This window comes from Rana temporaria, chromosome 1, assembly GCF_905171775.1.
Source record: "Rana temporaria chromosome 1, aRanTem1.1, whole genome shotgun sequence".
NCBI classification, from domain to species: Eukaryota; Metazoa; Chordata; class Amphibia; order Anura; family Ranidae; genus Rana; species Rana temporaria.
In genome coordinates this window covers 55,536,335-55,552,360 of record NC_053489.1, presented here as the reverse complement: position 1 = coordinate 55,552,360, position 16,026 = coordinate 55,536,335, and the positions used below count along the sequence as shown (strand labels likewise).

Sequence of the window (16,026 nt, the reverse complement as noted above, 5' to 3'; positions counted from 1 at the left end):
CATATTGCTATGTGATCATTTGGTAAATTGCACTTCACTTCCTGTCTAAATGTTATTGGGACAGAAAGGAAAAATGAATTACTTTAAAGCAACTCAAGCAAAAAAAAAAGATTTTAACCACTTCAGCCCCGGAAGAATTGGCTGCCGGATAGGGGTGCAACGGATCACAAAACTCATGGTTCGGATCGTTCCTCGGATCAGAGTTACGGATTGGATAATTTTTCGGTTCACCACCATATATAGTCCCCACTGTAATGTCCACATCTCCCGCACTGCAATGTGCACATCTCCCGCACTGTAATATCCACGTCATCTCCCCCACTGTAATGTCCACATCATCTCCCCCACTGTAATGTCCACGTCATCTCCCCCACTATAATGTCCACGTCATCTCCCCCACTGTAATGTCCACGTCATCTCCCCCACTGTAATGTCCACGTCATCTCCCCCACTGTAATGTCCACGTCATCTCCCCCACTGTAATGTCCACGTCATCTCCCCCACTATAATGTCCACGTCATCTCCCCCACTGTAATGTCCACGTCATCTCCCCCACTGTAATGTCCACGTCATCTCCCCCACTGTAATGTCCACGTCATCTCCCCCCACTGTAATGTCCACATCTCTCCCCACTATAATATCCACATCTCCCCCCACTGTAATGTCCACGTCATCTCCCCCCACTGTAAGGTCACAATGGTATTGACAATAATAGTTAAAAAAAAAAGAAAAAGAAATGAACACACACACTTATATATAATATATATATATATATATATAATGTGTATATATATTAGTGTGTGTCTTTTCTGAGTGGTAAAATTTCATAGATGTACCAGAATATATAACCAACATACATTAGGATTCGACCACTGCCTCGGTTCCTGCAGAGAATGTATCGTGAGCGGGAGCCCCGCACATACCTCATCAGTACGGTGGAAGCCCTAGAGTTCCCTATGATATGCCCATAACTCTCTACCTCATGTAAGTGGATATGTGCTGATACTTTTAATAAATGGTTGTGAGATATTACACTTAGAGGCGTCTGTCCCTTCTCTCTTCTTAACAGTGGCTAAGAGCATCAACTTTTGGACTGGCAGCCCATGTGGACTCTCCTTTTATATATATTTTAAAAACTTTTAATAGACTTTCAGGCACAGTAATCACCACAGATCTATTAGTGCAGTGCACCCCCCCCCCCCCTTGTCCAGTGTGCATGAGGCCATAAAGTAGAAGGTTTTCTTGTGGGAAATCAAAATTAGGCTCTTGGCCACTAACCCCCCCAGTGGAATAAGGAAAAAACAAATGTATTAAAAGTGTAAACTGATGTTTTTCATTTAAAGTGGAGTTCCAGGCTATTTTTAGTGTTATTTAAAAGTCAGCAGCTACAAAAAGTGTAGCCACTCAACTGTCCAGCGATGCGGCCGCACGGAGGCCCGCTCCTCTCCCCCTCCTCTCCTCGGCGCCTTCATTGGAACTGTGGGCACCCGGCCATGACAGCTTGTGGCTTCACGGCCGGGCGCGCACTGCGCATGCGTGAGTCGTGCTGCGCTTTTAGAGTGGATAGGCGATCTTCTGGGACCTGTCATGTGTCCCAGGAGATCGCCTAGAGCAAAGGTCTCCAACCAGTGGCCTGGGGGCCACATGTGGCCCGCGGAGCCCTCTGATGTGGCCCGCGACCTCCTGCTCTGGGATGTAATAAAATAGAATAGAATACTGTTATTAAAAGTAAGTTTATTACTAAAATCACAGTGTAAATATGGGCATATCTGTTCTGCAGGGGTTACTGGGCTTCTTTCAAACTGATCCACGGGTGCAGAGAAGTGCATCTGTGGGCTACCTGCACTGAGCCATAGACTTCTATTACCTGCGAGTTTTGTGTGCTTTCTGAAAGTGCACCACACCTACAGGATATTATAGAAGTCTATGGCAAAGTGCAGCTGACCTGCAGGAAAGCCACAGGTGAATTGTGCTACACCCGCAAGGCCGGTAAACAGTGCATCAGTGTGAAAGCAGCCTTAGGCCTATTTCACATGGTCAGTCAGACCCAATCAGACCCTCCATTCACCTCTAAGGAGTGGCAGATGTAAATGGACTTGTGTCCATTTACAAATGCCTACCACCAATCCAATCCGCTCCGCTCATTGTGGCCCGCGACTGGTTACCAAGTCGCTTAAGCGGCCCTCGCTCTTCAAAAGGTTGGGCACCCCTGGCCTAGAGGGAGGGGCCACCTAGGGGGAGAGGAGGAGTCGCCTCTAAGAGGAAGTGGGACAGGAAGTCCCCTTCAAAACAAAGCCCCCACTCCCCCCCAAAAAAAACAAGACATGCCAAATGTGGCATGTAACGGGGTAAGAAGAACTTTAAACGTAAGTTCCATTTTTGGGTGGATCTCCGCTTTAAGAACTTACTGAAAACTGAACAGGAAATATTATTTCTGCAATGTGTAGAGTTTTGTTTGATGTTATTTCTGTACGTGTTATGCTTTTTCTTGTGTGGGACTGAAGTGAAAGGATCATTTAGGAAACATATAAGAGTATTATCTGTCATAGTTAGACAAGTACTATGCTGTAAATTCCCTTTATTGTACTTATCTCTGTGATGTAGATGCCCATCTTTAAAAGCCACAGAGATTGTGATGTGAAATCATAAGTTTTCTCTGACAGAAGGCCAGACAGATCTGTCTCACTTCGAAGACTGTCATATCTAAAGGGCCTGTTATAATTAAGTCAAACGTCTCACGCCTGTCACAAGCCTTTCAGGTGGTAGAGACCTACCGCGCGTTGCTGTCTCCATATAACCGGGCCTCTGACAGGCCAAAACTGCCTGGAAAACATCTGAAGAGCCATTTTAATCAAGCACTTGGCCTTTTATGTGTGTGCCTGATAAATAATTCACTAGTTGATGCTCTTGAGAAAAAGAAAATCATATAGCGAGGTTTATACTTGGGCCTTAGTTCAGAGGCAGAGGTTTACCTTCTAAATGCTATACAGCGAGTTTCTCTTTCTTCTGGGCAATAAAACCATAAGAGTGACTGATCTGAAAAAAATGAGACGTGAGGCTTGCGGCTGTGTTGGGGCATCTAGAGTGTGGTAATTACATGTCATGTTCTTCTGGTTAAAGGAGAAGTCCAGCCTGAGCTCATTTGGCTGGGCTTCTCCTCTGTGTCACAGGAGTGCATTTAGTTTTGCACTCCTATGACCAGTGCCGATCCGCCCTATAGGCTCACTATGCAAGCTGCGAAGGGCCCTGCAAAGCTGCGAAGGGCCCCCCAAATTACTAGAGGCCCCGCCTGGTGAGAAGTCATTTTCGCCCCCTCACCCCGCTTCTCAACTCGCTGGTTGCATGGGAGAAGAGGTAAGAAGTCAGCACCCCCCGCTCCTCAATTTAAAGCGGGGGTTCACCCAATCGACGAAAAAAAAAAAGTTTTTTTTTATTTTACCATAAAATCAGGCATTGTAGCGCGAGCTACAGTATGCCTGTCCCGAATTTTTTACCCCCGTACTCACCTTGTTCTCGTAGATTGAAGATACCGGGGAATGGGCGTGCCTATGGAGACGGAAGATGATTGACGGCCGGCTCTGGCGCGTCACGCTTCTCCGGAAATAGCCGAAATAGGCTTGGTCTTCACGACGCGTGCGCATAGCCTGTGCGCAGGCGCCGTGAAGAGCCGAGACCTACTCCGGCTGTCTTCGGGGAGAGTGACGTGCCAGGGCCGGCCGTCAATCATCCTCCCTCTCCATAGGCACGCCCATTCCCCGCGGGAGCCGAAAAATACGATCTCCGATTACAAGGTGAGTCCGGGGTTAAAAAAATCGGGACAGGCATACTGTAGCTCGCGCTACAATGCCTGTCTCGATGGTAAAATGTGTCGGGGGGGGGGGTGAACTACCGCTTTAATGTAAGATGTCATTTCCGACAGCAGAACACCCCCTCCCACCACTTCTCAACTTTCTTTAATGTGACATGTCACTGTCGTCAGCGCCCCCCGCTTCTCATTTTTAATGTGCCATGTCATTTTGCTTAGGGCACCAGGGAGGTCAGGATCGGCACTGCCTGTGACCCATTTTCAGCAGAGAGCAGTCTGAAGACCGCTCTCTGCTGAAGTAACCAGGATCAGTCCAAGCACCGCGTCATCCCGACTTTCGAAGTCTGGATTCGCCAGGTGCCTGGACTGATGGCAGTCTCAGCCTTTCAGCGAGCCGCTGAGACGGCCGCTCCCCGCCCCTCCACAGATCAGCGCTCCAGTGATGGTGAAGGAGCAGGGGCGTTCTCAGTCATAGAGCTGACAAGGGACAGCATAGATGGGAGTATGTAGGTTTATACATTTTTGGGGGGAAAATCACAAACTTCTCTTTAATAAAAAATAAATTTAAGGAGGTAATAGATAAAGAATGCTCTTGAAAGGATCACTAAAGTAATTAATTTTTTTTTTTTTAAATAACAAACATGTTATACTTACCTCCACTGTGCAGCTCGTTTTGCACAGAGTGGCCCTGAACCTGGTCTTCTGGTGTCCCTTGGCGGCTGTCTTGGCTCCCCCCTGCAAGGACTCAACACCTTCATGCGAGCGAGTTTGCACAGTGTTGAGTTCTTGCGGGTGCGCTCCCATGATAAAGCCGGTGGCCATAGCCGACGACTGTATCACTCTGCCCCGCCCCCGGCACGCCGCATCATTGGATGTGATTGACAGCAGCGCGAGCCAATGGCTGCGCTGCTTTCAATCAACCAATGAATGAACCGGGAAGACGGACGAGAAGCCTGGACGTTCACGGCGTGGGACTTTCGAGGGGTCAGGTAAGTAAAGGGGGGGGTTCGGGGGGCCTTTAACCTGCCTGGCGGTGTTCCCGAGTCTGACTCGGGGTTAGATTTTCCTGCTGCGAGCGGTAACCCCGAGTCAGACTCAGGCTTGCCTCGCTAGATCCACAGGCAAAGTTACTTACCTTGTCCCTGGATCCAGCGATGCCACCCATCTGTGTGAGCGAGCGGGACCTCGCTCGATTCACACAGTGCCTCCGTGTGACGCCGATCTCCGTTCCCTGCAACGTTACGACGCACGGGGACGGAGAACGGCGCCAAATTCAAAAAAGTAAACAAACACATTACATACAGTATACTGTAATCTTATAGATTACAGTACTGTATGTAAAAAAAACACACACCCCTTGTCCCTAGTGGTCTGCCCAGTGTCCTGCATGTTCTTTTATATAATAAAAACTTTTCTTTCTGCCTGCAAACTGTAGATTGTCCATAGCAACCAAAAGTGTCCCTTTATGTCAAAAATGGTTTTAGATCAGCTAGAAAACAGCGATAATAAATTATAATCACTTGCAGAATTGTGCGATAGCGATTTGTGGGGAAATTTGTCATAAAAAATAAAATAATGACAGCAACAATTCTGCAACTGAGCAAATTTCAGTGATTTTGATTTGATTACATTATTGAATAATTTTTATTATAATTATATTATTATTTGTTATAATTATTTATTATGTTATAATTTATAATTTTGTTTTTAAAAAAATGTCATACCCGGGATGCCTATTAGAAGCTTGTTTGGTCAGATTTAAGTGAGTTATTTCTAAAAATGACAGACCTACAATATAAAACGCCAAATTTCCTTGCAAATAATGGTACCGCTTTCAGCATGTTTTTTCTGAAAGAATCATACCGCCAGGGAGGTTAATCCGCAGAGAATCTGCATAGAATGCATTGAGGTGAAAAAACGTTTACCTTTACAACCCCTTTAAATCTTGCCTCATTGGTATACTGTATTGAATGTTTATGTGTAATTAAGAGATTTTGTATAAATTGTAACAAAAAAAATATATAAAGATCAGTTTTAAAGTTGGTTGTAGACATAAAATATGAACAAGCCATATCCCTCTATAGTGTCTACTTGTCTCAATTAACAGCACTAAGTTTAAAGGAACACTAAAGGTTCGTTTTTTATTAGATCAATTGATTGCTGTAAGCTAGAGCATTTAAAAGGCACACACATAAAAGGCCAAGTGCTTGATTAAAATGGCTCTTCAGATGTTTTCCAGGCCTGTGTTGTATACAGTGTAACATTATCTTTCATATTTTACAAAAAAAATTGGGCTAACTTTACTGTTTTGTTATTTTTTTAATTCATGAAACCATTTTTTCCCCAAAAAAGGGCGTTTGAAATATTATTGCGCAAATACCGTGAAAGACAAAAAGTTGCAATGACCGTCATTTTATTCCCTAGGGTGTCTGCTAAAAAAACATATATAATGTTTGAGGGTTCTGAGTAATTTTCTAGCAAAAGAATGATGGCCCGGATTCACAGACAGCGGCGCACATTTATGCCGCCGTAGCATATCTCCTGTACGCTACGCCGACGCAGGGCAGAGAGGCAAGCATGGAATTCACAAAGCCAATGCTGCCTAAACTGCGCTGGGTTTCAAAGGCGTAGGTGGAAGTGGGCGTGAGCCATGCAAACCCATGCAAATGAGGCGTGACCCCATGCAAATGATGGTTTGAGAGCCAGACAAGTACGTTGAACGAACTGCGAATGCGTCGTAGACGCATCCCCGTGCGCATGCTCATAACCACGTCGGAACAACTACCTAAGATACGGTGGATCACTGCCTACGCCATGAACGTAATCTACGCCCATCCAGACACACGTCCAACGTAAACTACGTAAAAAACGCCGGCTTCTGTTCCCTGATGCAGACCTTTACATGTCTGCTGCTGAGTTACACCTCCTTTATGGGGCTTAACTTTACGCCGGACGTACAACTTACGCACACCTCTCGTAGCCTGCGTTGGGTGGGCGCAGGTTCGTGAATTGCCGTATTTTCCTAATTTGCATATTTGAATGGCTAATCAATGGCAGCGCCACCATGCGGCCAGCGTAAATGTGCGCCCACCCTACGCCGGCGTAGGCAAGTTACGTCGACGGGATTAAGCCTGTTTTTAGGCGTATCTTAGTTTGTGGGTACGGCGAACAGATACGACGGCACATATTTGCACTTACGCGGCGTATCTGGAGATACGTCGGCGCAAGTGCTTTGTGAATCCGGGTCTATGATTTGTACATGTAGGAGAGAAGTGCCAGAATAGGCCCGGTATTGAGGTGGTATAAAAGCCCTGTATTGAAGTGGTTAAATATATTAATTTAAAGATAAATAAAATTTACCTAATACCATTATAGTTTGTCTTTGATAATTACCTTAACCTTCTCTCATTTAGGTAGAGGGTGCCGCCTACCTGGGGTCTTTTGTCTATAAGACACAGAATGCGGGTTTATGGAGCCTGCCAAGAGGCGAGAACTTGCTGGATGGTGGAGCTCCCTTCTACAGCACCTATATAACCTCTGATGGGAAATACATGGCTGTAGGTGCAATTGAACCACAGTTTTATGAAGAACTTCTAAAAGGTAAATTTATTGCAAGACACAAATGCAAATCAGGTCAGAAACCAGTTAAAGTGTATACTTAACCTCAGTTTAGTATTTGTATCCCTTTTTTTGCTGTCCGTGTCCTGTTGAGATTTCTCCTCACTTCCTGTCACACAGGGCCAGATCCACAAAAGGGATACGACGGCGTATCTGCTGATACGCCGTCGTATCCCTGTTTCTATCTATGCTGCTGATTCATATAATCAGTTACGCATAGATATTCCTAAGATCCGGCAGGTGTAATAGTTTTACACTATCGGATCTTAGGATGCAGTACCGCAGCCGCCGCTGGGGGCATTTCTCGTTGAAATTCCGCGTCGGGTATGCAAATTAGCACTTACGGAGATCCACAAAGGTTTTTCCCTTTGTTAAGTCTCCGTAAGTGTTAGTTTGCCGTCGCAAAATTAGGGCTGCTTTTACAAAGTGTAAACTTAGTACACCATGTAAAAGTATACCCTTCTTTCCCGCGTCGCTGTCAAATTTAAAAAAAATAAATAAATTTCCCCGCCGCATCTCTTTTTTACCTGTCGCGATTCACAAAACTCGGCGCAACGTAACGCAAAGCACGTCGGGAAAATCTCGTCGGGAGCATGCGCAGTACGTCCGGCGCGGGAGCGCGCCTAATTTAAATGGGACTCGCCCCATTAGATTGGGCCCGCCTTGCGCCGGACGGATTTAAGTTACACCGCTGCAAATTTCAAGGTAAGTGCTTTGTGGATCAGGCACTTAGGTAGAAATTTTGCGGCGATGTAACTTAAATCGGAATATTTAAGTTGCGCCCGCTGGCTGTGGATCTGGCCCACAGACACTATAAAAAGGGCTATCTCTCTAAAAGTGAAGGGAAATCCTCTCCTAAGCTGGCCAAACATTAGAATTTCTTAGGAACATTCATATGAAAATTGTTATCGGAGCATTCTTACAACGTTTTTCTTGCCATCATAGAGTCAACTAAATTAGTTTGAAAGTCTTAAAATTTGGTCCAGATCTGCCTTTTTAAATGGAATCGCAGACGTATTAAACAGGTTTCATTACAACATGTATGATTTTTTTTCCTTGAATGAAAAACTACATTCACAGTTATGCCGCGTAAACCCTTGGATGGTTTTTCTGACTGAATTTCGCTCAAGTTTGGCTTGCATTCTCTGAATTTTCAACCGCCAAGAATGCGGTGACGTACAACACTACGACGAGCTGAGAAAATTAAGTTCAATGATTCTGAGCATGCCTTGGAATTTTGCATGTCGGAATTGCTACAGTCGGGTTTTCCGATAGGAATTTTTTCCGTCTGAAAATTTGAGAACCAGCTTCCAATCTTTTGTTGGCGGAAATTCCGACAAAAAAAAGTCCATTGGAGCCTACACTCGGTCGGCATTTCCGTTCAAAAGCTCACATCGGACTTGTGCTGTCGGAATTTCCGATCGTGTGTACGGGGCATTAGTATTGTGTTTGAGCAAAATGTTTTATCCTGCTCCTTCCAATTTTTTGTCATTATGGTCAAAAATTAACATTGTTTTGACCTCACTAACCATTAGAAAATATTTTTTTGTACATCGAACATAACGTAAACTTTCATATGAAAGTCTATCTGTGTACAAACAGTTTTAGACTGGTGTCACTGGAACAATGGCTATCAGAGAAAAGATTGTCAATGAACTATCTGCACACTGCTATTCACCCTAACTCTTTTCTAGCAAACATTTGCTTAACCACTTCAATACCAGCCACTTGCACCCCTGCCCAAGCCAATTTTCAGCTTTTAGTGCTTTCGCTGTTTAAATGACAATTGCGAGGTCATGCTACACTGTACCCAAACAACATTTTTATCATTTTGTTCCCACAAATAGAGCTTTCATTTTGTGGTATTTGATCACCTCTGCCGTTTAAATTTTTTGCTAAACAAAAAAGACTGAAAATTTAGAAAAAAAAAATATATATATATATTTTTTTCTGTTATAAAATTTTGTAAATAAGTACGTTTTCTCCTTTACTGATGGGCACTGATAAGGCGGTACTGAAATGTTGGCACCGATGAGGTGGCACTGATGGGCACTGACGATGTACATTGATAGGCGGCACTCATGGGGGCACTGATGGGCGACACTAATGGGCACTGAAAGGCTGCACTGGTGGGTACTTATGAGTGGCACGGATACGTGGAACTGATGGGCACTGATATGTGGCATTGATGGGCACTGATATGTGACACTGATAGATGGAACTGATAGGCATCATGATGGCACTGGCACTGACAGGCATTGGGGATGGATTCTCATTGGTAGCTGCTCAGGCACTGATTGGCAGCTCCCTGGGCACTGATTGGCATTTCCCTGGTGGTCTAGAGTGGCATACCTGGTGTTCCAGTGTGATGGCCATCCCTGGTGGTCCTAGCGACATCTCGGTGGTCCTGGGCGGGCTTCAGAGGGGGGCTGCACTGATAAACAATCGGCACAGACCCCCCCCCCTGTCAGGAGAGCAGCTGATCGGCTCTCCTCTACTCGCGTCTGTGAGGAAAAGCCAATCAATGGCTCTTCCTGTTTACATCGTGATCAGCCGTAATTGGACAGGGCTGATCACACGGTAAAGAGCCTCCGTCGGAGACCTACACACCACACCACCAATCTCCGCAATGCATGCCCCCACGGGCACGCGATGGCCATTATCCTGCTGGACGTCATATGACATCCAGTCAGGATAACTGAACCACCACCCAACCATTACTCTGCTATAGGCTGGGCGGGAAGTGGTTAAAAACAGAACATTCTTGATTTACATATTTAGCAATACATGTGCAATCTGGCTAAGTCCATCAAAGTGGTCTCTCATGGCCAGTCCCTGCTCTACTTTGCACAATTGCAAATATTTGCTTACACAAAACATACTTTAGTGGACATATAGTGCAATTTGGGGTAAATTGACAGTTAGATGACAGCCACAGACCCTGATCTAGTCGCTGACCCAAACTATACAATGGAACCTAGCTCCCATGCATGGCCAACGGTTTGTGGACACGGTTTGTGGACACCTGACCATCACACCTACTGAGTAAAGGCCCGTACACACAATACGAAAAGCGGAAGTAAAATTTCATCAGATGAACGATCTGCCGATTTTCGGATCGTTCATATGGTGCTTTCAACAGCTGATTCCGTTTTTTTGTCAGACAAAAGCTGGATGTGCAGACTATAACATTTTTGTCATACGCAAATTTTTGTTTAATCTGTTCGGTTTGCGTATGAAAAAAATCGAAAACGCAAGACTACGCATGCTCAGAAATTAAACCAAAGAACACATACATACAAAACTAGTCAACACATTACATCACTTCTGAAGTTGTATTTTGTCATACGAGAATTTTTGTATTGTGAGTAACCTCTTCACTTTCAACATAAGACTAGCAAGCAACAAAAAACGGACGAAAAGCTGATCATGTGTACGAGGCTTTAGCCTGTTTGACATCCAAAACGATAGGCAGTAATATGAAGTTGATCACAGTTTGTGGCTATAAGAGCCTCAACTCTTCTTTGAAGGCTTTCTATGAGATTTTGGAGTTTGTCTGCTGGAGTTTGTGCCCATTTAACTAAAGGAGCATTTGTGAGGCCAGATACTAATGTTGGATGAGAAGACCTGACTCATTCCACTTCATCCCAAAGGTATTCAGTAGGTTTGAGGTAAGGACTGTGTGCAGGCCACTGGACTTTTTCTACAACATACTCATTGAACCATGTCTTTATGGCACAGTCACACTGGAACAGAAAGGGTATTTTCTCAAACTGTCCTCACAAGGTTGGAAACCCACAATTGTCTAAAATGTGTTTGTACCCTTGACTGCAATTTGGTGTTGGTGGTGTGTATAAGTACCATTGATCCTTTTGTTAATAAATAAATATATCTAAATCAAATGAGGTGCTTGAGGGGTGTGTCCCCATATCAACCCTTAAGATTCCCAGGTAACCCTGTCCATATATTCTTTGACTCTTGGGCTAAGTTCACACTCCAGCTGCAGCTAGTGAGCTTTAGGTGGATGGTCACCGAGTGGTAAAACAGTGATTCAGCCGTCTGTTTTTGCTACCCTCACTGTACTCCTGGCCACCCATGTAAAAGAGGCCTTTCAAGATTTCAGTAAGTGCAAGTCAGTCAGAAGACAGAAGGTGGAAACACTGCACACTGGAACCCAGACAGTATATAAAGATGTACAGATATGGCTTCAGCCTCAATTCCTCTTTACTATGCTCCTCCAACATGTTTCGCCCCGCCTACGGGGCTTAATCATAGAATGGGGCAAAGCATGTCAGAAGAGCATAGCCAGGAGGAGCTCAGGCTAAAGCCGTATCTTTACTTCTCTGTATAGGGGATGGGTTCTAGTGTGCAGTGTTTCCACCTTCTGTCTTTTCATCTGTTTCAGCTAGCCTGGATGAACTTGTTTCAAACACTGGCACCCAATCTGGACTGCAGGGGGGAGTTTTTCTGTGCTCTGAGCGGCGCTCCCAAGTTTATTTTATATGGGTCAAGTTGTAAGTACCATATATACTCGAGTATAAGCCAAGTTTTTCAGCACATTTTTTTGTGCTGAGAAAGCCCCCCCCCCCCCCCGGCTTATACTCCAGTCTCCCTACCTCACTGTACCCATCTGCAGCCATGAGTCATGTACCTGAGATTTGCAAAAGGTTTTCGGGGGTGGGGCGACTCTTGTAAGCCTTCGCCAATTTTCGAAAATCCTCTAAGGCTCTGTACACACGAGCGGATATCCGATGAAAACGGTCCGCCGGACCGTTTCCAGCGGACATTTCTGCTCCGGATTTTGATCTGATGGGCTGTACACACCATCAGATCAAAATCCCAGTGGAAAACATACGCGGTGACATGGCCGCGCCGCGACGATGACGCGGCGAAGTGCGCGACCCTGGAAGGTAAATACTTCCACGCATGCGAGGGATGGGGATCGCTTGGACTTATCCGGTGAGTCTGTACAGACGACCGGATCAGTCCGACAGACAGGTTTCCAGCGAATAGTTTTCTTAGCATGCTAAGAAATTTTTATCCGCTTGAAAACCGGTCGGCTGGACAAATGTCCGCCGAAAAATGTCCGCTAGGCCGTACACACGACCGGATTTGTCTGCTGGAACTGATCCGTGGATAAATCCCAACGGACAGATCCGGTCGTGTGTACGGGGCCTCAGTTTCAGCGTGTTCGCATTGTGCTGAGCTTTAAGTTCAGACGACATTTGAATAAGTTTCTCTCTGATAACCGATTTGTGCGCCGCCCAGACGGAAGATGGGGACACCTTGCTCATTGCATTAATAAGGAAATATTCTTTAATGGCCTCTCGTAACACTGGGCTGCTGGGCAGCCTTAAACAATCCTGTAGGAGATCAGGAATAAGGAGCATTGTTCCAGATCGTTTAAAAGGGACTCCCGTAAACGCCAGCGAGGTGGACCACCAGACCCCGTGGGTCTCTGCGTTATACAAGTGAACATGGAATGATCGGAAAGGGGAGACTCCACAATCTTGGAACTTTTAATGAGAGGAATCGTTGCTGCGAGATCGAAAATGTTATCAATCCTAGCGAAGGAGTTATGGGGCGCTGAGAAGTGTGTATAGTCTTTCGTGTGTGGATTGGTCTCTCTCCAAATGTTTATTAAACCTGCAAAATTAGGCAGTTTAGCTATTTTAACACTCTGTTTAGACGGGTGCTTGGGCTTTGATGTACCGTTCGCCAATTTGTCAGGGGCAAAATCGAAGGCAGTGTTTGAATCTCCGCCTATAAAAACCGTACCTTTAAGATGATTCTGTAGCTTGCATAACAAAGATTAAAAAAAAAGTTTTTTCCCCTTGTTGGGGGTGTAGTAGGAAACAAAAGTGTATAGCTCTCTGTCAATATGGCCGGAAACCAGAGTGTAGCGGCCCTGTAGATCTATTATAGTCTGAGGCTGTGAGAGGTTGATATGCCTGGCAAAACAGACGGCTACCCCTTTTGTTTTGTTATCTGCTGATGCAAAAAAAATTGAGGATAACGCTGATGAAGGAACGTGGGTTTGAAGGTGGAAGGGAAGTGGGTCTCCTGTAGTAAGAGAATGTCAGCATGCATGGAGTGATAAAGTTGGAGAAGCTTCCTGCGTTTGACCGGGGAGTTGAGGCCCTGAGTGTTGTGTGAAATAATCTTGAGAGATGGCGGGGAGGGATGTGTGACAGGCATGGATCAGAGTGGAGGAATCTATACAGTAGCTCCGAAACTTACCCTGACCACGAGAGAAGTACTCTCGGTGAGTCCCTGGGGGCTGGAGAAGCCATGATCTGGAACCTGGGATGGAAGACCGGAGACAGCCGTGGAACCTGTGAGCGCCCTGAAGTGCGTAATCAAGAAGAAGAAGAAAAGAGATGAAAGAGGAAAGGAAAACAGAAAAGAAAGGGAACATCATTGTATACCTGAAGTAGCATTCGGACAAAAATAACAAAACGGTACAGTACTCGGGGCTCCCAGGGGTGGAGTGGACTAGCCATCTCCTACTCCAAAACCTAGTGGGACCGGAATACCCTGGCGAGTGGCGACAGGGAAACCGGGTATGGATCAAGATGCACCGAAAGTGATTCCGATCCAATGGAGGTGCACTGGGTCCACCACAGCCCCACCACCTCGTAGCAATTATAACTGAAGGTCACAAAGTAACCTATGATCCCCTAACTACTGAGCGCCCCCTAGTAATAAGAGAAAAATTTAAAACACAAACCAAAATGTATATAACGTCACCGGGTGTCCCACCCAGGCCCTACCCATGGAGTAGCTTGATGACAACACAGAAAATCTGGTAGGGCTACCCCAAACAATGTAGAAGAGAGATACAGTATAATCCGGGTAGAACACTATTCCGGTTATACCAAAATGTAACTCAAATCAACCAGGAAATGGAGTCATCTTGGCGGCTCCAATCTATCAATCTAAAAGTGAAACCGTATAAAATCCCTAACTAGAGTTGTATGTTAGGCTAGGAGAAATCGTAAAACCGGGCTGCTGGGCAGCCTTAAACAATCCCGTAGGAGATCAGGAATAAGATAGTTTCTCCCTACTCCCAGTCCACGTCACACGCCGGACCACCCATATTAGGGGGGGTGTGACCGCTGGGTTCATTAAAAAACACTAATGAGTCAGGTCCAACGTGGACTTTCAATGCCAGGAAGGTGGGGGAGACACAAAAAAAAAAAGAATGGGGGGTTGAATTCTCATGGCGGTAGGTTTTCCTTGGTACACTTGGATCCCTGTTTCATCCAGGTCTGCTGCAGCGGGCTTGCTGGTGGGGGTCTCTTTGCAGAAGTGGGGGTACCTCTATTGGCCTGTGCAGGAGGGGGCTCCAGGTGGATCAGCCCAAGATGAATCAGGAGACGCTCCCCTTCCGTAAATGAGGAGAAGCCGAAGCTTTTGTTATTGTAGGAAAAGTTTAGATGGAGAGGGAAGGACCATCTGTATGTAATTTCTTTGTCCAGCAGGACCTGAAGTAACAGTTTGAGCGAACGCCTCTTCTGGACCGTACATGAAGAAAGGTCGGCGAATATCTGAATCTTGTGTCCATGCAAAGTGAGACTGTCAGAGGACCTAGATTTTCTCATCACCTCCTCCTTGCCCGAATAGTAGTGTGGTTTTACAATAATGTCTCTGGGCAGACCATCTGAGCGAGGAGTTTGAAGAGCTCTATGGGCTCTGTCCAGCTCAAGGCGGTGTTCAGCAATCTCAGGGATAAGGCTCTTAATAAGAGATTTCACTGCAGCTTGCACCTCTTTTTCTGATTCCGGGAGCCCCCGTATCCTAAAATTATAACGTCTCGATCTATTTTCGAGGTCGTCGATCTTCGCAAACGCAGTCTTCAATTGCTCCTGTACCTCTTGGAGCCTGGCTGAGTTCTGATTAATCCTAATCACAGCTCGGTCAGATTTCTGTTCAATGGTGTCCATCCTCATCCCTATCTGCTGCAAATACGCATGAATAGAGGAAGTAATCTGTGCAGCATTCAAAGCAAGGCCTTTAGATAGAATCTGAGAAAAGGCAGCCATCATAGAAGGAAAGTCAGTGGGGATTGGGGCCTCCTCCTGTGCTTCACTGACTGAGAGCAGCAGGCCTGTGTGAGGATCCATCATGGGGGTAGTGGGATAGCCAGTACCCATTCTACCCAATAAGGAGGAGAGATGGCCGGAACCAGCGGGGGATAATCGGTACCTGGGGATTGTGGAGGGATCAGGTCCTGGTCAGCTATGGTGTCTTCTGTGGAGTCTGAGGCGAGCGGGCCTCGTGGAGCCGCCGCCATCTTAGCGTAGCTGAGAGGGCCGAGAGCCGTCGACATCTGGCTCGAGAGGTCCCTCCAGACGAGCGGGGAAGACATCCGCACGTTCCTAGGGGTTCCCCCTGTATGAATATCCCAGTGAGAGGGCCAGAGGAGCGCTCGGTTAGCTCCGGTGGTCAGCCATTGGGCCGTGGTGAAGCAGAGCTCTAGATGCCGGTGGCCATCTTGGGAGCTGCCGCGCATGCGCTTACGGGTAAGTATTTAACATTCTGCAAAGTAGAGGTGCCACACATTGACACAGTTGGCTAACTTGAACATTCATTGCAATATA

The 16,026-nt window shown here is 46.0% G+C and overlaps 1 protein-coding gene across 1 annotated transcript in view; it reads left to right on the top strand.

Moving 5' to 3' along the window:
* The window catches only part of AMACR (alpha-methylacyl-CoA racemase), an 82,784-nt gene that overhangs the window by 50,931 nt on the left and 15,827 nt on the right, over positions 1-16,026 (top strand). Inside the window, exon 5 of the mRNA XM_040338130.1 lies at positions 7,219-7,405. Coding sequence (XP_040194064.1) covers positions 7,219-7,405 — 187 coding nt within the window. The remainder of the gene's footprint in view (positions 1-7,218; positions 7,406-16,026) is intronic.